Source organism: Bombina bombina, chromosome 1 (genome assembly GCF_027579735.1).
Source record: "Bombina bombina isolate aBomBom1 chromosome 1, aBomBom1.pri, whole genome shotgun sequence".
In the NCBI taxonomy this organism is placed as follows: Eukaryota; Metazoa; Chordata; class Amphibia; order Anura; family Bombinatoridae; genus Bombina; species Bombina bombina.
In genome coordinates, this window is record NC_069499.1 from 1,217,039,789 (window position 1) to 1,217,064,994 (window position 25,206).

General features: G+C 40.2%; 1 protein-coding gene across 2 annotated transcripts in view; it reads right to left on the reverse strand.

Moving 5' to 3' along the window:
* CETP (cholesteryl ester transfer protein) overlaps positions 1–22,031 on the reverse strand; it is a 169,320-nt gene extending 147,289 nt beyond the window's left edge. The window contains exon 1 of one of the 2 annotated variants that reach the window (XM_053700259.1): positions 21,849–22,031. In XM_053700259.1, coding sequence (XP_053556234.1) covers positions 21,849–21,972 — 124 coding nt within the window. In that variant the 5' untranslated portion in view covers positions 21,973–22,031. The remainder of the gene's footprint in view (positions 1–21,848) is intronic. The other variant, XM_053700257.1, reaches the window with a different exon arrangement.
* Positions 22,032–25,206: the final 3,175 nt, after the last annotated feature.

A 25,206-nucleotide genomic window follows, 5' to 3' on the forward strand; every position in this document is an offset into this window, starting at 1 on the left:
TTTTACAAATAAACAATAATAATAATAATAATAATAATAATATTAATAATAATACTGTTATTGTTTAATATGAGAAATATTAAAAGTCTGGGTAGAGATATGCACAATTATTTATTTCTTAAGTATTTTAAAGTATTTCTTAATGTGGAGTATTTTGCATATGAGATGACATTACATAGAGACATATGTTACTACAAAACAGTGGTGACTGGTGATTTTTAAGGCTGGTCGGGCAAAAAACCTCACCCATGACAACTACCAAAACTCCAACACTTTGGTCCTCCCAAAAAAAGAAGATAGGGGAGTGCACAAGAAGCAAGAGCCACTATAGTGTAATAGTTACTCACAGGGGAGTAACCAGTGTTCTACACAGAAAACTTTGCCAGCCAGGTGGGGGCAGTATAATACTTTGCAATATTATATAATTTTCTGTTACTTATAAATATTATTAATTGCATAATTTAGCACAAATTCATTTAACGATAATTTGTGCAACAGTCATTTTGAAAAAAATAATATTAGCTCCTTTTAGGCTCATATTGGCTTAAATTTTAGCTGGGTGGTCAGTAAAAACAGCCAGGTGGTGTGTCCATTAAGGGATAGATTACAAGTGGAGCACTATTTTGTGATAACACTCAAGCATTAACTTCACTAGACAGAGGCTTGTTGCCCTCGTATTACTAGTTGACAGTAAAAAGTTAGCATGCGAGCAAGCGAAAACCCGACCCGTGCAAAAAGTTGAACTTCACATATCGCGACCATGTTAACATATTCACCCACAGACTTCAATGGAGCACGAAAAGTGCAAAAATATCCCAACACCCATACTCGCAAGCTAACCTGACTGCGTTTATTCTAGAGAGCTAAACCCAACATGAAATATTAATATTTAACATTCCAATGTTCTTCACATAGTACAATATGTTTTATTTGTTTTACCAACATGGTCATCATTTTTAAGGTTCAGGACAAAGTTGAAAATAAAAATTAAATATAGAAATAAAGATGCTATCATGGTCAAACTTCTTCTTAGTATGTTGGAATCAAATTACTTTTTGCTAATGATCATGGACCGTATCTTTTCCAGAAAAGATGGCATCGTGTACTTAATATATTTCTCTGTGTGTGTGTGTATATATATATATATATATACACACACACACACATTATATATATATATATATATATACACACACACATTTTATATATATATATATATATATATATATACACACTCACATTTTATATATATATATATATATATATATATATATATATACAGGGAGTGCAGAATTATTAGGCAAATGAGTATTTTGACCACATCATCCTCTTTATGCATGTTGTCTTACTCCAAGCTGTATAGGCTCGAAAGCCTACTACCAATTAAGCATATTAGGTGATGTGCATCTCTGTAATGAGAAGGGGTGTGGTCTAATGACATTAACACCCTATATCAGGTGTGCATAATTATTAGGCAACTTCCTTTCCTTTGGCAAAATGGGTCAAAAGAAGGACTTGACAGGCTCAGAAAGGTCAAAAATAGTGAGATATCTTGCAGAGGGATGCAGCACTCTTAAAATTGCAAAGTTTCTGAAGCGTGATCATCGAACAATCAAGCGTTTAATTCAAAATAGTCAACAGGGTCGCAAGAAGCGTGTGGAAAAACCAAGGCGCAAAATAACTGCCCATGAACTGAGAAAAGTCAAGCGTGCAGCTGCCAAGATGCCACTTGCCACCAGTTTGGCCATATTTCAGAGCTGCAACATCACTGGAGTGCCCAAAAGCACAAGGTGTGCAATACTCAGAGACATGGCCAAGGTAAGAAAGGCTGAAAGACGACCACCACTGAACAAGTCACACAAGCTGAAACGTCAAGACTGGGCCAAGAAATATCTCAAGACTGATTTTTCTAAGGTTTTATAGACTGATGAAATGAGAGTGAGTCTTGATGGGCCAGATGGATGGGCCCGTGGCTGGATTGGTAAAGGGCAGAGAGCTCCAGTCCGACTCAGACGCCAGCAAGGTGGAGGTGGAGTACTGGTTTGGGCTGGTATCATCAAAGATGAGCTTGTGGGGCCTTTTCGGGTTGAGGATGGAGTCAAGCTCAACTCCCAGTCCTACTGCCAGTTTCTGGAAGACACCTTCTTCAAGCAGTGGTACAGGAAGAAGTCTGCATCCTTCAAGAAAAACATGATTTTCATGCAGGACAATGCTCCATCACACGCGTCCAAGTACTCCACAGCGTGGCTGGCAAGAAAGGGTATAAAAGAAGAAAATCTAATGACATGGCCTCCTTGTTCACCTGATCTGAACCCCATTGAGAACCTGTGGTCCATCATCAAATGTGAGATTTACAAGGAGGGAAAACAGTACACCTCTCTGAACAGTGTCTGGGAGGCTGTGGTTGCTGCTGCACGCAATGTTGATGGTGAACAGATCAAAACACTGACAGAATCCATGGATGGCAGGCTTTTGAGTGTCCTTGCAAAGAAAGGTGGCTATATTGGTCACTGATTTGTTTTTGTTTTGTTTTTGAATGTCAGAAATGTTTATTTGTGAATGTTGAGATGTTATATTGGTTTCACTGGTAAAAATAAATAATTGAAATGGGTATATATTTGTTTTTTGTTAAGTTGCCTAATAATTATGCACAGTTATAGTCACCTGCACACACAGATATCCCCCTAAAATAGCTATAACTAAAAACAAACTAAAAACTACTTCCAAAACTATTCAGCTTTGATATTAATGAGTTTTTTGGGTTCATTGAGAACATGGTTGTTGTTCAATAATAAAATTAATCCTCAAAAATACAACTTGCCTAATAATTCTGCACTCCCTGTATATATATATATATATATATATATATATATATATATATATATACACACACACACATTATATACAGTATATATATATATATATATATATATATATATATATATATATATATACACACACATTATATATATATATATATATATATATATATATATATATACACACACACACACACACATTATATATATATATATATATATATATATATATATATATATACACACACACACACATTTTATATATATATATATATATATATATACATATATACACACACAACAGGGGGGTTTGGTTAAGCACATCTAACAAAAACATATTATATTATAATGCACATATTGTGGGAGTGCTGCCAAAATGACCAAAAGAAGTATAAAACAAAAACAGGTATTGGTGCACCTCCAAACACATAAAACCACATATTTTTTTCAGGTGTGTTCCAGACAATGCTATTTAACTGTGTGTATATAAAGCCAGGGAGCTTCATTCTATACAGTCTTGATTTGAGGTATAGTATTGCAATGTTGGAATCCTACTTTGGCATATTAGAATTGTATGATTCAGCCCAGTAAGGCTAATGTTATAGTGTTAGGACCAGTCAATTTTGGGACACCTTGTAAGTGGTGACTGGCTGAGTAGAATATGGCCATATTGTGTGACTAAGATCCCATCTTTAATTAAAAATTTAAGAAATATTAAGAAGGCAATTTCTCTTGTAAGGTGTATCCAGTCCACGGATCATCCATTACTTGTGGGATATTCTCATTCCCAACAGGAAGTTGCAAGAGGACACCCACAGCAGAGCTGTAATATAGCTCCTCCCCTAACTGTCATAGCCAGTCATTCTCTTGCAACTCTCAACAAGCTAGGATGTTGTAGGAGAGAGTTGTTAAATATAGTTAGTTTATTTTCTTCAATCAAAAGTTTGTTATTTTTAAATAGTACCGGAGTTGTGCTATTTTATCTCAGGCAGTAAATAGAAGAAGAATCTGCCTGAGGTTTCTATGATCTTAGCAGGTTGTAACTAAGATCCATTGCTATTCTCACATATGTCTGAGAGGATTACACAGATGAGGTAACTTCAGCGAGAGAATGGCGTGCAGTTTATTCTGCTATCAGGTATGTGCAGAATTTTTTCTAGAGATGGAAAACACTAGAAAATGCTGCTGATACCGGATTAATGTAAGTTAAGCCTGAATACAGTGATTTAATAACGACTGGTATCATGCTTACTCCCAGGGGTAATACCCTTATGATATTGCAATATAAACGTTTGCTGGCATGTTTAATCGTTTTTATATATGCTTTGGTGATAAAACTTTATTGGGGCCTTGTTTTTTCCACATGGCTGGCTTAAATTTTGACTAGAAACAGTTTTACTGAGGCTTTCCACTGTTATAGTATAAAAGTTACAGTTGGTGCAGTTAAAATTACAAACTGTGACATCCAGCTTCCCTCAAAGGCCCTCTGAATGCTATAGGACATCTCTAAAGGGCTCAAAGGCTTTCCAAAGTCGTTTATTGGGGAAGGTAGGACCACAGCTTGCTGTGGCAGTTGGTTGTGACTGTTAAAAAAAAAAAAAAAGTCTATTTAGTTTTTTTGATCCGTTTTTTGAACTAAGGGGTTAATCATCCATTTGCAAGTGGATGCAATGCTCTGCTAGCCTATTACATACACTGTAAAAATTTCGTTTGATTTACTGCATTTTTTCACTGTTTTTCAAATTCTGACAAAATTTGTTTCTCTTAAAGGCACAGTACCGTTTTTTATATTTGCTTGTTAACTTGATTTAAAGTGTTTTCCAAGCTTGCTAGTCTCATTGCTAGTCTGTATAAACATGTCTGACATAGAAGAAACTCCTTGTTCATTATGTTTAAAAGCCATGGTGGAACCCCCTCTTAGAATGTGTACCAAATGTACTGATTTCATTTTATGCAATAAAGATCATATTCTGTTTTTAAAAAAATTATCACCAGAGGAATCTGACGAGGGGAAAGTTATGCCGACTAACTCTCCCCACGTGTCAGACCCTTTGAATCCCGCCCAAGGGACTCCCGCTCAAATGGCGCCAAGTACATCTAGGGCGCCCATAGCGTTTACTTTACAAGATATGGCGGCAGTCATGGATAATACACTGTCAGCGGTATTAGCCAGACTACCTGAACTTAGAGGTTAGCGAGATAGCTCTGGGGTGAGACAAAATGCAGAGCATACTAACGCTTTAAGAACCATGTCTGATACTGCCTCACAATATGCAGAAGCTGAGGAAGGAGAGCTTCAGTCAGTGGGTTATGTTAATGACTCAGGAAAGATACCTGATTCTAATATTTCTACATTTAAATTTAAGCTTGAACACCTCCGCGTGTTACTTAGGGAGGTTTTAGCTGCTCTGAATGACTGTGATACCATTGCAGTGCCAGAGAAATTTTGTAGACTGGATAAATGCTTTGCAGTGCCGGTGTGTACTGATGTTTTTCCAATACCTAAAAGGTTTACAGAAATTATTAATAAGGAATGGGATAGACCAGGTGTGCCGTTCTCTTCCCCTCCTATTTTTAGAAAAATGTTTTCCAATAGACGCCACCACACGGGACTTATCGCAGACAGTCCCTAAGGTGGAGGGAGCAGTTTCTACTCTAGCAAAGCGTACTACTATCCCTGTCGAGAACAGTTGTGCTTTTTTAGAGCGAATGGATAAAAAATTAGAAGGTTACCTTAAGAAAATATTTATTCAACAAGGTTCTATCCTACAGCCCATTGCATGCATTGCCCCTGTCACTGCTGCTGCGGCGTACTGGTTTGAGTCTCTGGAAGAGGCTTTACAGGTAGAGACTCCATTGGATGACATACTTGGCAAACTTAGAGCACTTAAGCTAGCCAATTATTTTATTTCTGATGCCATTGTTCATTTGAATAAACTAACGGCTAAGAATTCTGGTTTTGCTATACAAGCGCGCAGAGCGATATGGCTTAAATCATGGTCAGCTGACGTGACTTTAAAATCTAAGCTACTTAACATTCCCTTCAAGGGGCAGACCCTATTCGGGCCTGGTTTGAAGAAGATTATTGCTGATATCACGGGAGGAAAAGGTTGTGCCCTTCCTCAGGACAGGTCCAAATCTAGGGCCAAACAGTCTAATTTTCGTGCCTTTCGAAACTTCAAGGCAGGTGCGGCATCAACTTCCTCTAATAATAAACAAGAGGGAACTTTTGCTCAATCCAAGACGGTCTGGAGACCAAACCAGACCTGGAAAAAAGGTAAGCAGGTCAAAAAGCCTGCTGCTGCCTCTAAGACAGCATGAAGGAACGACCCCCTATCCGGTAACGTATCTAGTAGGGGGCAGACTTTCACTCTTCGCCCAGGCGTGGGCAAGAGATGTTCAGGATACCTGGGCGTTGGAAATTATATCCCAGGGATATCTTCTGGACTTCAAAGCTTCCCCCCCAAAAGGGAGATTTCACCTTTCACAATTATCTGCAAACCAGATAAAGAGTGAGGCATTCTTACACTGTGTACGAGACCTCCTAGTTATGGGAGTGATCCATCCAGTTCCAAAGGAGGAACAGGAACATGGTTTTTACTCAAATCTGTTTGTGGTTCCCAAAAAAGAGGGAACCTTCAGACCGATTTTGGATCTAAAGATCTTAAACAAATTCCTCAAAGTTCCGTCGTTCAAGATGGAAACTATTCGTACCATCCTATTACTGATCCAGGAGGGTCAATATATGACTACAGTGGATCTAAAGGATGCTTATCTTCACATTCCGATACACAAAGATCATCATCGGTTTCTCAGGTTTGCCTTTCAAGACAGGCATTACCAGTTGTAGCTCTTCCCTTTGGATTAGCTACAGCCCCAAGAATCTTTACAAAGGTTCTAGGGTCACTTTTGGCGGTCCTAAGGCCGCGGGGCATAGCAGTAGCCCCTTATTTAGACGACATCCTGATACAGGCGTCAAACTTCCAAATTGTCAAGTCTCATACGGACATAGTACTGGCATTTCTGAGGTTGCATGGGTGGAAAGTGAACGAGGAAAAGTGTTTTCTATCCCCACTCACAAGAGTTTCCTTTCTAGGGACTCTGATAGATTCTGTAGAAATGAAAATTTACCTTGACGGAGTCCAGGTTATCAAAGCTTCTAAATTCCTGTCGGGTTCTTCATTCCATTCCGCGCCCTTTGGTGGCTCAGTGTATGGAAGTAATCGGCTTAATGGTAGCGGCAATGGACATAGTGCCGTTTGCACACTTACATCTCAGACCGCTGCAACTATGCAGGCTCAGTCAGTGGAGCTGGGATTACACAGATTTGGCCCCTCAACTGAATCTGGACCAAGAGACCAGGGATCCTCTTCCCTGGTGGCTATCTCGGGTCCATCTGTCCAAAGGTATGACCTTTGCAGGCCAGATTGGACTATTGTAACAACAAATGCCAGCCTTCTAGGTTGGGGTGCAGTCTGGAACTCCCTGAAGGCTCAGGGATCGTGGACTCAGGAGGAGTCTCTCCTTCCAATAAATATTCTGGAACTAAGAGCGATATTCAAGGCTCTTCAGGTTTGGCCTCAGTTAGCAACTCTGAGGTACATCAGATTTCAGTCGGTCAACATCACGACTGTAGCTTACATCAACCATCGAGGGGGAACAAAATGTTCCCTAGAGGTGTTAGAAGTTTCAAAAATAATTCACTGGGCAGAGATTCACTCTTGCCAGCTATCCATATCCCAGGTGTAGAGCACTGGGAGGCGGATTTTCTAAGTCGTCAGACTTTTCATCCGGGAGAGTGGGAACTCCATCCGGAGGTATTTGCACAACTGATTCTCCGTTGGGGCAAATCAGAACTGGATCTCATGGCGTCTCGCCAGAACGCCAAGCTTCCGTGTTACGGATCCAGGTCCAGGGATCCCAAGGCAACACTGATAGATACTCTAGCAGCGCCCTGGTCTTTCAACCTGGCTTATGTGTTTCCACTGTTTCCTCTGCTCCCTCGACTGATTGCCAAGATCAAGCAGGAGAGAGCATCGGTGATTCTGATAGCACCTGCGTGGCCACGCAGGACCTGGTATGCAGATCTAGTGGACATGTCATCCTTTCCACCATGGTCTCTGCCTCTGAGACAGGACCTTCTACTTCAGGGTCCTTTCAACCATCCAAATCTAATTTCTCTGAGGCTGACTGCCTGGAGATTGAATGCTTGATTTTATCAAAGCATGGCTTCTCCGAGTCAGTTATTGATACCTTAATACAGGCACGAAAGCCTGTCACGAGGAAAATTTACCATAAGGTATGGCGTAGATATCTTTATTGGTGTGAATCCAAGGGTTACTCATGGAGTAAGGTCAGGATTCCTAGGATTTTATCTTTTCTCCAAGAAGGTTTGGAAAAAGGATTGTCAGCTAGTTTCTTAAAGGGACAAATTTTTGCTCTGTCTATTCTTTTGCACTAGCGTCTGGCAGATGTTCCAGACGTTCAGGCATTTTGTCAGGCTTTAGTTTGAATCAAGCCTGTGTTTAAACCTGTTGCTCCACCATGGAGCTTAAACTTGGTTCTTAAGGTTCTTCAAGGAGTTCCGTTTGAACCTCTTCATTCCATAGATATCAAACTTTTATCTTGGAAAGTTCTTTTTTTTTTTTTTTGGTAGCTATTTCCTCGGCTCGTAGAGTCTCTGAGCTATATGCCTTACAATGTGATTCTCCTTATCTGATTTTTCATACGGATAAGGTAGTCCTGCGTACCAAACCTGGGTTCTTACCTAAGGTGGTATCTAACAAGAATATCAATCAAGAGATTGTGGTTCCATCCTTGTGTTACACAATGTGGACGTGGTCTGTGCTTTAAAGTTTTACTTACAAGCTACTAAAGATTTTTGTCAAACATCTGCTTTGTTTGTTGTCTACTCTGGACAGAGGAGAGGTCAAAAGGCTTTGGCAACCTCTTTTTCTTTTTGGCTAAGAAGCTTAATCCGCTTAGCCTATGAGACTGCTGGACAGCAGCCTCCTGAAAGGATTACAGCTCATTCCACTAGAGCTGTGGCTTCCACTTGGGCCTTTAAAAATGAGGCTTCTGTTGAACAGATTTGCAAGGCGGCGACTTGGTCTTCGCTTCATACTTTTTCAAAATTTTACAAATTTGATACTTTTGCTTCTTCGGAGGCTATATTTGGGAGAAAGGTTTTACAGGCAGTGGTTCCTTCCATTTAAGTTCCTGCCTTGTCCCTCCCTTCATCCGTGTACTTTAGCTTTGGTATTGGTATCCCACAAGTAATGGATGATCCGTGGACTGGATACACCTTACAAGAGAAAACATATTTATACTTACCTGATAAATTTATTTCTCTTGTGGTGTATCCAGTCCACGGCCCGCCCTGTCATTTTAGGCAGGTAATTTTTAAATTTAAACTACAGTAATCACTACACCCTATGGTTCCTCCTTTCTCGGCTTGTTTTCGGTCGAATGACTGGCTATGACAGTTAGGGGAGGAGCTATATTACAGCTCTGCTGTGGGTGTCCTCTTGCAACTTCCTGTTGGGAATGAGAATATCCCACAAGTAATGGATGATCCGTGGACTGGATACACCACAAGAGAAATAAATTTATCAGGTAAGTATAAATATGTTTTTTTGCAGCATTAAGAAATATGTGAAAAATGTGAAAAAATATATGTGGTTTTATGTGTTTGGAGGTGCGCCAATACCTGTTTTTGTATATATATATATATACACACACAGTAAGTGCAGTTGCCACCACATATAATAAATTGCTGTTTTAGCACAGGCAGACATTTGTTTTTACAAAAAAATATGTGTACAGAAAAATACAAACTAATAATACCAACTAAGAACAGTGGGTGGTGCTATAGCAGCAAAAATAGAAATATAATGTAGGGAGAGAGAAAGAAGCACTTTAAAAAAGCACTCACTTGGATTCAATATTAGGAATAGAGAATTGATAATTAAATGTAACTTTTTATTAAAAATGCTATTAAAAGGGTAACAGTGTTACTCAAATATATATAGATACAAATCCTAATTTTAAAATAGGGAATACACCCTCTACCCCAAGTACAGACCACAAATACCATGAATAAGCAATAGTTGTTTGAGTACAGTCATGGAGCAATAAGCCACAAATGTCCCATCTGACAAATACCACCAAAAATAAGTGAATCCTAATCTGAAAAGGGTGGACACAGTCCCCCAAAGTTAGTCTATACTGCAGTGGTAATTGAAAGATTATTAAAACTGTTTGCGTCCGGGCCTCCAAACTCTGCAAAAATGTCTCAAACGCACATCAAAACCATAAGTACACAATAATGGTAGTGCAAGGGGGGCTTAAAAACACCTGATGCGCATTTCGCCCACTTCAAAAGGTGTCGCCTTTGAGGAAGCTGTGGGCAAAATAAAAAAGGGGTTTATAGGTACTGGCAGACAGCTGCCAGTACCTAAAATAGTGGCAATAGTTAGAAGGGGGACTATTAGAGCTGTTTGAGGGGTGATTGGGGAGGTTGGATGGTTAGGGGAATCCTACACTGCAGAAAAAAAAAGATAGAGGGATAGGAATTAGGGATAGAGGGATTAGGGATAGGAGGGATGGGGGATAGGGATAAAGGGATAAGGCTATAGGGATAGATGGAGAGGGATAGAATAGAGGGATAGTGATACATGGATAGATGGATGGGCATATTTATCTCCTTAAACATTTTGGCCTGTGTACACGGGCTTTAACACTAGTAAAGAATAATATGCACAGATACTGATCTAAAAATCCAGTATAAAACCTTTTAAAAACTTACTTAGAAAATAAAAGTTAATTTAAAATGACATGCTCTATTTGAATCATGCAAGTATAATTTTGACTTTTTTTATCCCTTTAAATAAATGTAATGGTTTGGTGTTTGAATATACAAATTAGTATATAACAGAAATTGCATTAGTATTTAATTGATATAAAGCCAGCTTTTTGTTAGGTATTTAACTGCTTATCACGGAAGGAAATCCCTGAATCATTTTTAATAATGTGAAAATGGCTATTCTTGTATGATATAAAAAAGAAAACAGTGTTACGCTATCTCATAGGGAGAGTTGACAAGTCTATAGTGTGATTTTACGGATTTATGGTGTGGTATGGAGAACAGCCTTCAAATATTGTGTCACATTATCTGTGTGATTTGTTATACCATGAAACATCTTTTTATGTAAAGCTGACAGTTCTGCGGAACATGTAACCTTAAGGCTAGAGGAACATACTGACTCAGACTAGAGGAACATACTGACTCAGGCTAGAGGAACATACTGACTCAGGCTTACGGAACATACTGACTCAGGCTAGAGGAACATACTGACTCAGGCTAGAGGAACATACTGACTCAGGCTAGAGGAACATACTGACTCAGGCTAAAGGAACATACTGACTCAGGCTAAAGAAACATACTGACTCAGGCTAAAGAAACATACTGACTCAGGCTAAAGGAACATACTGACTCAGGCTAGAGGAACATACTGACTTCTGACTCAGGCTAAAGAAACATACTGACTCAGGCTAAAGAAACATACTGACTCAGGCTAAAGGAACATACTGACTCAGGCTAGAGGAACATACTGACTTCTGACTCAGGCTAAAGAAACATACTGACTCAGGCTAAAGAAACATACTGACTCAGTCTAAAGGAACATACTGACTCAGGCTAAAGAAACATACTGACTCAGGCTAAAGAAACATACTGACTCAGGCTAAAGAAACATACTGACTCAGGCTAAAGGAACATACTGACTCAGGCTAGAGGAACATACTGACTCAGGCTAGAGGAACATACTGACTCAGGCTAGAGGAACATACTGACTCAGGCTTAAGGAACATACTGACTCAGGCTAGAGAAACACACTGACTCAGGCTAGAGGAACATACTGACTCAGGCTTAAGGAACATACTGACTCAGGCTAGAGAAACACACTGACTCAGGCTAGAGAAACACACTGACTCAGGCTAGAGGAGCATACTGACTCAGCCTAGTGGAACATACTGATTCAGGCTAGAGGAACATACTGACTCAGGCTAAAGGAACATACTGACTCAGGCTAGAGGAACATACTGACTCAGGCTAAAGGAACATACTGACTCAGGCTAGAGGAACATACTGACTCAGGCTAGAGGAACATACTGACTCAGGCTAGAGGAACATAATGACTCAGGCTAGAGGAACATACTGACTCAGGCTAAAGGAACATACTGACTCAGGCTAGAGGAACATACTGACTCAGGCTAAAGGAACATACTGACTCAGGCTAGAGGAACATACTGACTCAGGCTAGAGGAACATACTGACTCAGGCTAGAGGAACATACTGACTCAGGCTTAAGGAACATACTGACTCAGGCTAGAGAAACATACTGACTCAGGCTAGAGGAACATACTGACTCAGACTAGAGGAACATACTGACTCAGGCTAGAGGAACATACTGACTCAGGTTAGAGAAACATACTGACTCAGACTAGAGGAACATACTGACTCAGGCTAGAGGAACATACTGACTCAGACCAGAGGAACATACTGACTCAGGCTAGAGGAACATACTGACTCAGGCTAGAGGAACATACTGACTCAGACTAGAGGAACATACTGACTCAGGCTAGAGGAACATACTGACTCAGGCTTACGGAACATACTGACTCAGGCTAGAGGAACATACTGACTCAGGCTAGAGGAACATACTGACTCAGGCTAGAGGAACATACTGACTCAGGCTAAAGGAACATACTGACTCAGGCTAAAGAAACATACTGACTCAGGCTAAAGGAACATACTGACTCAGGCTAGAGGAACATACTGACTCAGGCTAAAGGAACATACTGACTCAGGCTAAAGGAACATATGACTCAGGCTAGAAGAACATACTGACTACTGACTCAGGCTAAAGAAACATACTGACTCAGGCTAAAGAAACATATTGACTCAGGCTAAAGGAACATACTGACTCAGGCTAAAGAAACATACTGACTCAGGCTAAAGAAACATACTGACTCAGGCTAAAGGAACATACTGACTCAGGCTAATGGAACATACTGACTCAGGCTAGAGGAACATACTGACTCAGGCTAGAGGAACATACTGACTCAGGCTAGAGAAACATACTGACTCAGGCTAAAGGAAAATACTGACTCAGGCTAGAGGAACATACTGACTCAGACTAGAGGAACATACTGACTCAGGCTAGAGGAACATACTGACTCAGGCTAGAGGAACATACTGACTCAGGCTAGAGGAACATACTGACTCAGGCTAGAGGAACATACTGACTCAGGCTAGAGGAACATACTGACTCAGGCTAGAGGAACATACTGACTCAGGCTAGAGGAACATACTGACTCAGGCTAAAGGAACATACTGACTCAGGCTAAAGGAACATACTGACTCAGGCTAGAGGAACATACTGACTCAGGCTAGAGGAACATACTGACCCAGGCTAGAGGAACATACTGACTCAGGCTAGAGGAACATACTGACTCAGGCTAGAGGAACATACTGACTCAGACTAGAGGAACATACTGACTCAGGCTTAAGGAACATACTGACTCAGGCTAAAGGAACATATGACTCAGGCTAGAAGAACATACTGACTACTGACTCAGGCTAAAGAAACATACTGACTCAGGCTAAAGAAACATACTGACTCAGGCTAAAGGAACATACTGACTCAGGCTAAAGAAACATACTGACTCAGGCTAAAGAAACATACTGACTCAGGCTAAAGAAACATACTGACTCAGGCTAAAGAAACATACTGACTCAGGCTAAAGGAACATACTGACTCAGGCTAGAGGAACATACTGACTCAGGCTAGAGGAACATACTGACTCAGGCTAGAGGAGCATACTGACTCAGGCTAGAGAAACATACTGACTCAGGCTAAAGGAAAATACTGACTCAGGCTAGAGGAACATACTGACTCAGACTAGAGGAACATACTGACTCAGGCTAGAGGAACATACTGACTCAGACTAGAGGAACATACTGACTCAGGCTAGAGGAACATACTGACTCAGGCTAGAGGAACATACTGACTCAGGCTAGAGGAACATACTGACTCAGGCTAGAGGAACATACTGACTCAGGCTAGAGGAACATACTAACTCAGGCTAGAGGAACATACTGACTCAGGCTAAAGGAACATACTGACTCAGGCTAAAGGAACATACTGACTCAGGCTAAAGGAACATACTGACTCAGGCTAGAGGAACATACTGACTCAGGCTAGAAGAACATACTGACTCAGGCTAGAGGAACATACTGACTCAGGCTAGAGGAACATACTGACTCAGGCTAGAGGAACATACTGACTCAGGCTAGAGGAACATACTGACTCAGGCTAGAGGAACATACTGACTCAGGCTAGAGGAACATACTGACTCAGGCTAGAGGAACATACTGACTCAGGCTAAAGGAACATACTGACTCAGGCTAAAGGAACATATGACTCAGGCTAGAAGAACATACTGACTACTGACTCAGGCTAAAGAAACATACTGACTCAGGCTAAAGAAACATATTGACTCAGGCTAAAGGAACATACTGACTCAGGCTAAAGAAACATACTGACTCAGGCTAAAGAAACATACTGACTCAGGCTAAAGGAACATACTGACTCAGGCTAATGGAACATACTGACTCAGGCTAGAGGAACATACTGACTCAGGCTAGAGGAACATACTGACTCAGGCTAGAGGAACATACTGACTCAGGCTAAAGGAAAATACTGACTCAGGCTAGAGGAACATACTGACTCAGACTAGAGGAACATACTGACTCAGGCTAGAGGAACATACTGACTCAGGCTAGAGGAACATACTGACTCAGGCTAGAGGAACATACTGACTCAGGCTAGAGGAACATACTGACTCAGGCTAGAGGAACATACTGACTCAGGCTAAAGGAACATACTGACTCAGGCTAAAGGAACATACTGACTCAGGCTAAAGGAACATACTGACTCAGGCTAGAGGAACCTACTGACTCAGGCTAGAGGAACATACTGACCCAGGCTAGAGGAACATACTGACTCAGGCTAGAGGAACATACTGACTCAGGCTAGAGGAACATACTGACTCAGACTAGAGGAACATACTGACTCAGGCTTAAGGAACATACTGACTCAGGCTAAAGGAACATATGACTCAGGCTAGAAGAACATACTGACTACTGACTCAGGCTAAAGAAACATACTGACTCAGGCTAGAGGAACATACTGACTCAGGCTAGAGGAACATACTGACTCAGGCTAGAGGAACATACTGACTCAGGCTAGAGGAACATACTGACTCAGGCTAAAGGAACATATGACTCAGGCTAAAGGAACATATGACTCAGGCTAGAAGAACATACTGACTACTGACTCAGGCTAAAGAAACATACTGACTCAGGCTAGAGGAACATACTGACTCAGGCTAAAGGAACATACTGACTCAGGCTAAAGGAACATATGACTCAGGCTAGAAGAACATACTGACTACTGACTCAGGCTAAAGAAACATACTGACTCAGGCTAGAGGAACATACTGACTCAGGCTAGAGGAACATACTGACTCAGGCTAGAGGAACATACTGACTCAGGCTAGAGGAACATACTGACTCAGGCTAAAGGAACATACTGACTCAGGCTAAAGGAACATATGACTCAGGCTAGAAGAACATACTGACTACTGACTCAGGCTAAAGAAACATACTGACTCAGGCTAAAGAAACATATTGACTCAGGCTAAAGGAACATACTGACTCAGGCTAAAGAAACATACTGACTCAGGCTAAAGAAACATACTGACTCAGGCTAAAGGAACATACTGACTCAGGCTAATGGAACATACTGACTCAGGCTAGAGGAACATACTGACTCAGGCTAGAGGAACATACTGACTCAGGCTAGAGAAACATACTGACTCAGGCTAAAGGAAAATACTGACTCAGGCTAGAGGAACATACTGACTCAGACTAGAGGAACATACTGACTCAGGCTAGAGGAACATACTGACTCAGGCTAGAGGAACATACTGACTCAGGCTAGAGGAACATACTGACTCAGGCTAGAGGAACATACTGACTCAGGCTAAAGGAACATACTGACTCAGGCTAAAGGAACATACTGACTCAGGCTAAAGGAACATACTGACTCAGGCTAGAGGAACCTACTGACTCAGGCTAGAGGAACATACTGACCCAGGCTAGAGGAACATACTGACTCAGGCTAGAGGAACATACTGACTCAGGCTAGAGGAACATACTGACTCAGACTAGAGGAACATACTGACTCAGGCTTAAGGAACATACTGACTCAGGCTAAAGGAACATATGACTCAGGCTAGAAGAACATACTGACTACTGACTCAGGCTAAAGAAACATACTGACTCAGGCTAAAGAAACATACTGACTCAGGCTAAAGGAACATACTGACTCAGGCTAAAGAAACATACTGACTCAGGCTAAAGAAACATACTGACTCAGGCTAAAGAAACATACTGACTCAGGCTAAAGAAACATACTGACTCAGGCTAAAGGAACATACTGACTCAGGCTAGAGGAACATACTGACTCAGGCTAGAGGAACATACTGACTCAGGCTAGAGGAGCATACTGACTCAGGCTAGAGAAACATACTGACTCAGGCTAAAGGAAAATACTGACTCAGGCTAGAGGAACATACTGACTCAGACTAGAGGAACATACTGACTCAGGCTAGAGGAACATACTGACTCAGACTAGAGGAACATACTGACTCAGGCTAGAGGAACATACTGACTCAGGCTAGAGGAACATACTGACTCAGGCTAGAGGAACATACTGACTCAGGCTAGAGGAACATACTGACTCAGGCTAGAGGAACATACTGACTCAGGCTAGAGGAACATACTGACTCAGGCTAGAGGAACATACTGACTCAGGCTAAAGGAACATACTGACTCAGGCTAAAGGAACATACTGACTCAGGCTAAAGGAACATACTGACTCAGGCTAGAGGAACATACTGACTCAGGCTAGAGGAACATACTGACTCAGGCTAGAGGAACATACTGACTCAGGCTAGAGGAACATACTGACTCAGACTAGAGGAACATACTGACTCAGGCTTAAGGAACATACTGACTCAGGCTAGAGGAACATACTGACTCAGGCTAAAGGAACATACTGACTCAGGCTAGAGGAACATACTGACTCAGGCTAAAGGAACATACTGACTCAGGCTAAAGGAACATATGACTCAGGCTAGAAGAACATACTGACTACTGACTCAGGCTAAAGAAACATACTGACTCAGGCTAAAGAAACATACTGACTCAGGCTAAAGGAACATACTGACTCAGGCTAACGAAACATACTGACTCAGGCTAAAGAAACATACTGACTCAGGCTAAAGAAACATACTGACTCAGGCTAAAGGAACATACTGACTCAGGCTAAAGGAACATACTGACTCAGGCTAATGGAACATACTGACTCAGGCTAGAGGAACATACTGACTCAGGCTAGAGGAACATACTGACTCAGGCTAGAGAAACATACTGACTCAGGCTAAAGGAAAATACTGACTCAGGCTAGAGGAACATACTGACTCAGACTAGAGGAACATACTGACTCAGGCTAGAGGAACATACTGACTCAGGCTAGAGGAACATACTGACTCAGGCTAGAGGAACATACTGACTCAGGCTAGAGGAACATACTGACTCAGGCTAGAGGAACATACTGACTCAGGCTAAAGGAACATACTGACTCAGGCTAAAGGAACATACTGACTCAGGCTAAAGGAACATACTGACTCAGGCTAGAGGAACATACTGACTCAGGCTAGAGGAACATACTGACTCAGGCTAGAGGAACATACTGACTCAGGCTAGAGGAACATACTGACTCAGACTAGAGGAACATACTGACTCAGGCTTAAGGAACATACTGACTCAGGCTAAAGGAACATATGACTCAGGCTAGAAGAACATACTGACTACTGACTCAGGCTAAAGAAACATACTGACTCAGGCTAAAGAAACATACTGACTCAGGCTAAAGAAACATACTGACTCAGGCTAAAGAAACATACTGACTCAGGCTAAAGAAACATACTGACTCAGGCTAAAGAAACATACTGACTCAGGCTAAAGAAACATACTGACTCAGGCTAAAGGAACATACTGACTCAGGCTAGAGGAACATACTGACTCAGGCTAGAGGAACATACTGACTCAGGCTAGAGAAACATACTGACTCAGGCTAAAGGAAAATACTGACTCAGGCTAGAGGAACATACTGACTCAGACTAGAGGAACATACTGACTCAGGCTAGAGGAACATACTGACTCAGACTAGAGGAACATACTGACTCAGGCTTAAGGAACATACTGACTCAGGCTAGAGGAACATACTGACTCAGGCTAGAGGAACATACTGACTCAGGCTAGAGGAACATACTGACTCAGGCTAGAGGAACATACTGACTCAGGCTAAAGGAACATACTGACTCAGGCTAAAGGAACATACTGACTCAGGCTAAAGGAACATACTGACTCAGGCTAGAGGAACATACTGACTCAGGCTAGAGGAACATACTGACTCAGGCTAGAGGAACATACTGACTCAGACTAGAGGAACATACTGACTCAGGCTTAAGGAACATACTGACTCAGGCTAGAGGAACATACTGACTCAGGCTAGAGGAACATACTGACTCAGGCTAGAGGAACATACTGACTCAGGCTAGAGGAACATACTGACTCAGGCTAAAGAAACATACTGACTCAGGCTAAAGGAACATACTGACTCAGGCTAGAGGAACATACTGACTACTGACTCAGGCTAAAGAAACATACTGACTCAGGCTAAAGGAACATACTGACTCAGGCTAAAGGAACATACTGACTCAGGCTAAAGGAACATACTGACTCAGGCTAGAGGAACATACTGACTCAGGCTAGAGGAACATACTGACTCAGGCTAGAGAAACATACTGACTCAGGCTAAAGGAAAATACTGACTCAGGCTAGAGGAACACACTGACTCAGGCTAGCATATTATTTTTAGTCTAGCACACTCTTTTTAAACCTGTCCTCAGGCCTCCCTAACAGGCCAGATTTTGAGTATATCTGAACTGGAGCACAGGTGAAATAATCAGCTGATTAGAAAACATGGCTATTTTACCTGCTTTCATCCAGGTTAATCCTGACAATCTGGCCTGTTGGGGAGGCCTGAGGACAGGTTTGAAAACCAGTGGTTTATAACACAATAAATAATTTATGGAAATTAAAAACAGAGTGAATTTACACTTACTAGCATATGATTGAAACCATTAAAGTCCCCAATTATATTGCACTACAATTGTTTTCCTTTCATTATTTTAGTTGAATTAATAGTTCTCCATGGATTTTGGTCTATCATGATTTTAGTACTATGATAAAATAAGCTTAAACCTTTGGCTGCTAAGCCATTTCCCACATGGGTGCTAAGCTGGATTTGAGTTTGTTTTTTTAAATATAATAATTTTTTACTTTTTTTTCCAGATCCCCAAGACTTATACCATTGGAAAGGTTAGGCGATTACAGGCTTCTAAGCAGCATGCCCCCATTTCCCTATATTTTAGATAGTTAATTTTAAATAAAGTTGCACAGTGACGTCATCACGCATGACGACACCGTGTGAATCGTGAAGCCAAGGTGGGAGTAGGTGGGAGCCCCCAGATTGCCCTCAAGGTGTGTGAGTGCTAGCGACGGCTCTGAGCCGTCATCAGCACCTAACTGGGACAATTTGCGACGGCTCAGAGCCATTGTTAGCACTCAAAGGGTTAAAGGGACATTAAACCCCAAAAAAATATTTCATGATTCAGACAGAGAATACAATTTTAAACAACATTCCAATTTACTTCTATTGTCTATTTTGCTTAATTATTTAGATATCCTTTGTTAAAGAAATAGCAATGCACATGGGTGAGCCAATCACATGAGGCATCTATGTGCAGGCATCAATCAGCAGCTACTGAGCCTATCTAGATATGCTTTTCAGGAAAGAATAGCAAGAGAATGAAGCAAAGTAGATAATAGAAGTAAATTAGAAAGTTATTTAAAATGGCATTCTCTATCTGAATCATGAGAGAAAAAAGTGGGTTTAATGTCCCTTTAACACCCTCTAAGCATTGTTATTTTACACAGTCTGACTTTTTCATTAAACAACTAATATATCTAGAAGCTGCTGTACCAGAACAGAAATGCCCCTAAGATACCTACCAGAGTCCTAGGTTCTCCAATGTTATAATTAAAGCAATCGCTGATACAAAAGTTTCCTTTTTATAGTACAGTAAAATCAATAGATTGCACAATTGCCAATGCATATCCTGAATTTGAAATTCTTTAATGAGTTTTAAAAATAAAGATAACTAGCAAATGTACATTGTTTATAGCAAGTCTACAAGGGAATTGTGCTACACATAATAGGAGTCCTATATGTTAAAAGACCATTATACTTGGAAAATTCATTAGAGCATGCCATTTTAAGACTAGCAATCCTGCACCTCTATGTGTTTAACACCCTTAGCATTTGTGGGGCCCACCCTGTCCAAGCATTGTGTGTTCTATATAATGAATAAATTACACTATATATTGCACCTCCTGATACCATAAACATTTCTAACTACAGTAAATACAGGATGTGCATTGCAACTTCACATACTCTTACCCCTGACAGTGCGGGGGTCCCCAAAAACAAGGGGAGCTGGGCAGGTTTCCCTCTCGCCCTGCCCAAAAGACAGGCCTGGTTTTTACCCCAACAGATGGGTTAAACAATGTTTTTTTATATAGTGACAGTTTAAATATGCTGTACTTCAATAAATAATAAGTTAAAAATTCAGTTTTATATTTCTTATAACTAGAAGCATTTCTCTTTAAAACCAGTTAAGCAAAACTAATAGAACCAATATGTTAATACTAAGTGGCGTCAATCTGATCATCATAAAAATATGCAGGTTTAAGTGAAACATATTAGTTTAAAAATGGAACAGAATGTTTAATATTAACGCTGCATTGGTATTCAGTGTAAAAATGTCACCTGCATAAAAAATGTTCTAATCACTCTGATAGAGCTGAAGGTAAAACTGCCTGCAGCATATTCCCTAATGTTTTATTTGCACACTACTGTGATTTACTGTAATTTCAGCTCTGGATAGCTTGCAGGCATACGCTGCCAGTTCAGAGTCAATACCGGTGTATGCACAAGAAAGCACATTTGAAAGGCAGGGGAAAAAAGCAACACTGAAAGAAGGGCTGTCTGTTACTAACAATGAGATGAGGACATTTCCATTTATATAATGGCATTTCCCCCCCCAAAAAAGCAGTACACCTATAAATATGTATTAACATGCACAGGAAAGTTTACATTTTGCATTTGCCTACTTGTGAATTAGCTGGATCTGTTCCTAGGGTTACCACCTTTCATGGAAAAAATACCAGCAGTTCTAATTAGCATATATTTGCATACATAATTACAAGCTAAAGCTCCTAGGACAGGGCTAACATACATTCCAATACACTTAGAAATAAAATTCACAATTGCACTGCCTTTTGTTCTGTACAAAACAAAAATACACACACACAGCTTAAATTGTCCATTAACATATATATATATATATATATATATATATATATATATATATATATATATATATATATATATATATATATACAATTACACACATGAGAAAAGTGCGGTATTAGAACGCTCTTAATTTTTTTTTTTATGTGACAGCGTTGGGCAAGCCTTTTTCTTTTTAATCAGCTCACTGGTTATGTAGCCCTCCCTATTCTAATTGTTTTACATTTTTATACAGATTTCTGCGCTAACCTATTTTTTTTTTATCAAATATTTAAAGTTACATTTTATTCAGCTAAAAGGATTCATATTGTTGGTTACATATAATTAAGTCACTATTTATATATTAATACAGCCACAAAACATGTGAAAGTCGTGAGCTATAAATGTAATGGGCACTTACGTACTAAAGCAGCTGGCTTTGTCACCCTGCAGACAATGCCAGTCTCTAGGGACGATGATGGATGTAGGTTGCAAGCTGATGAAATGCTCAGAAGAGAGATGGAGAGGAAAACTGTAGTCCACATTGCTCTGGATATCTGCTACGCACTGGGAAAGGTTTTCACTTTGTGCAAGATCTATAAACTCGGTTAAACTGCTATTAACAAGTACAGGAAACTACTAATCTTGCTGCCCTGAAAATCTCCATTTCCTCTGCTAACCTTCCATGTATGGAACAGGAAACGAGCCCCAGAGTGAGATAAACAGTGTTGCTGCTGTATAAACTTTGGAGTAATTCAGGGTCCTGCATCTTATCTCACAAAATATACAAGTTTGACACATTTAATTAATAGCCTAAACATTGTAAAATAAAATGTGACCCAGAGGCGTAACTAGAAACCACAGGGCCCAGGTGCAAGAATCTAAGAAGAGCCAGTCTAAGAAGGGCCAATCTTTGTTGGCATCTTATTTATTTAGCTCTTGTGATCTGTTCTTTTAAAAAGACAATACATCATGCACAGCATCAGTAATATGATAAAGTCTTATTATTGGATCTGGATAAAGGAACAATAACCATATATATATAGTACTAATTAAAAACAAATATACAGTAATCAGAGACAAACTATTTTTAGAATCATATACTTTATTGAAAAGATACATACCAATCATCTTCCTTCAACTGCTGAGGTGCTGTGTACCAGATTTTACCAATACATTTTTTATCTTTTACATAAGGCGATAGGTATGTAGGCTTGTGAACCCCCCCCCCCCCCCATAATTTATGTAAGAACTTACCTGATCAATTAATTTCTTTCATATTGGCAAGAGTCCATGAGCTAGTGATGGGATATACATTCCTACCAGGAGGGGGCAAAGTTTCCCAAACCTCAAATGCCTATATATATACACCTCCCACCACACCCACAAATCAGTTTAACGAATAGTCAAGTAGTGAGGTGATAACAAAAAAAGAGTAAAAAAGCATACAAAAAGAGGAACTGGAAATATAATTGTGCTTTTATTAAAAAAAAACATAACCACCATAAAAAGGGTGGGCCTCATGGACTCTTGCCAATATGAAATAAATGAATTTATCAGGTAAGTTCTTACATAAATTATGTTTTCTTTCATGTAATTGGCAAGAGTCCATGAGCTAGTGACGTATGGGATAGAAATACCCAAGATATGGTACTCCACAGAAGAGTCACTAGAGAGGGAGGGATAAAAAGTAAATTTATGCTTACCTGATAAATTAATTTCTTCTACGATATGATGAGTCCATGGATTTCATCCTTACTTGTGGGATATTAACCTCCTGCTAACAGGAAGTGGCAAAGAGCACAACAGCAGAGCTGTATATATAGCCCCTCCCTTCCCTCCACCTCCAGTCATTCGACCAAAGTTAAGAAGAGAAAGGAATGGCCAAAGGTGCAGAGGTGACTGAAGTTTATAAAAAATAAAATATAAGCTAAATCTGTCTTAAAAATGACAGGGTGGGCCGTGGACTTGTCATATCGTAGAAGAAATAAATTTATCAGGTAAGCATAAATTTACTTTTCTTCTACAAGATATGACGAGTCCACGGATTTCATCCTTACTTGTGGCATACAATACCAAAGCTACAGGACACGGATGAAAGGGAGGGACAAGACAGGAACCTAAACGGAAGGCACCACTGCTTGAAGAACAAAACCCAAAACCAGCATCAGAAGAAGCAAAAGTATCAAATTTGTAAAATTTGGAAAAAGTGTGAAGAGACGAACAAGTTGCAGCCTTGCAAATCTGTTCAACAGAAGCATCGTTTTTAAATGCCCATGAGGAAGCCACAGCCCTAGTAGAATGAGCCGTAATTCTTTCAGTAGGCTGCTGTCCAGCAGTCTCATATGCCAGACGGATGATACTCTTCAGCCAAAAAGAAAGAGAGGTAGCAGTAGCTTTCTGACCCCTACGCTTTCCAGAAAAAAACAATGAATAATGAAGATGATTGACGGAAATCTTTAGTCACCTGCAAGTAAAACTTCAGGGCACGGACCACGTCCAGGTTATGTAACCTACGCTCCATCTTAGAAGAAGGGTTAGGACATAATGAAGGAACAACAATTTCTTGATTAATATTCTTATTAGAAACAACCTTAGGAAGGAAACCAGGTTTGGTACGTAAGACCACCTTATCAGAATGGAAGATAAGATAAGGCGAATCACATTGTAACGCTGAAAGCTCAGAAACTCTACGAGCAGAAGAAATAGCAACCAAAAACAAAACTTTCCAAGATAATAACTTAATATCTATGGAATGCATAGGTTCAAACGGAACCCCTTGAAGAACACTAAGGACTAAATTCAAACTCCAGGGCGGAGCAATTGGTCTAAACACAGGCTTAAAGGGACAGTCAAGTCCAAAAAAAACTTTCATTTTTCAAATAGGACATGTAATTTTAAACAACTTTCCAATTTACTTTTATGAACAATTTTGCTTTGTTCTCTTGGTATTCTAGTTGAAAGCAAACCTAGGAAGGCTCATATGATAATTTCTAAGCCATTGAAGGCCGCCTCTTTTTTATTTGCTTTTCACAGTAGGGGAGAGCTAGCTCATGTAAGCCATATAGATAAGATTGTGATAACGCCCGTGGCTAGTGGCAGACACTGCACTAATTGGCTAAAATGTAAGTCAATAGATAATAACTAAAAGTCATGTGATTAGGGGCGGTCAAAAGATGCTTAGATACAAGGTAATCACAGAAGTAAAAAGTGTATTAATATAACAGTGTTGGTTATGCAAAACTGGGGAATGGGTAATAAAGGGATTATCTATCTTTTTAAACAACAAAAATTCTGGTGTTGACTGTCCCTTTAATTCTGGTTAGAGCCTGACAAAAAGACTGAACGTCTGGAACGTCCGCCAAACGTTTATGTAGCAAAATTGATAAAACAGAGATTTGTCCCTTTAAGGAACTTGCTGATAACGCCTTCACCAATCCTTCTTGGAGAAAAGACAGAATCCTGGGAATCCTAACTTTACTCCATGAGTAGCCCTTGGATTCACACCAAAAAAGATATTTACGCCATATCTTATGATAGATCTTTCTAGTGACAGGCTTACGTGCCTGAATCAAAGTATCTATGACCGAATCAGAGAATCCCCGCTTAGATAAAATCAAGCGTTCAATCTCCAAGCAGTCAGTTGCAGAGAAATTAGATTTGGATGTTGGAAAGGACCTTGAATGAGAAGGACATGTCCACCAGATCTGCATACCAACTCCTGCGTGGCCACGCAGGCGCGATTAGAATTACTGAAGCTCTCTCCTGTTTGATCCGAG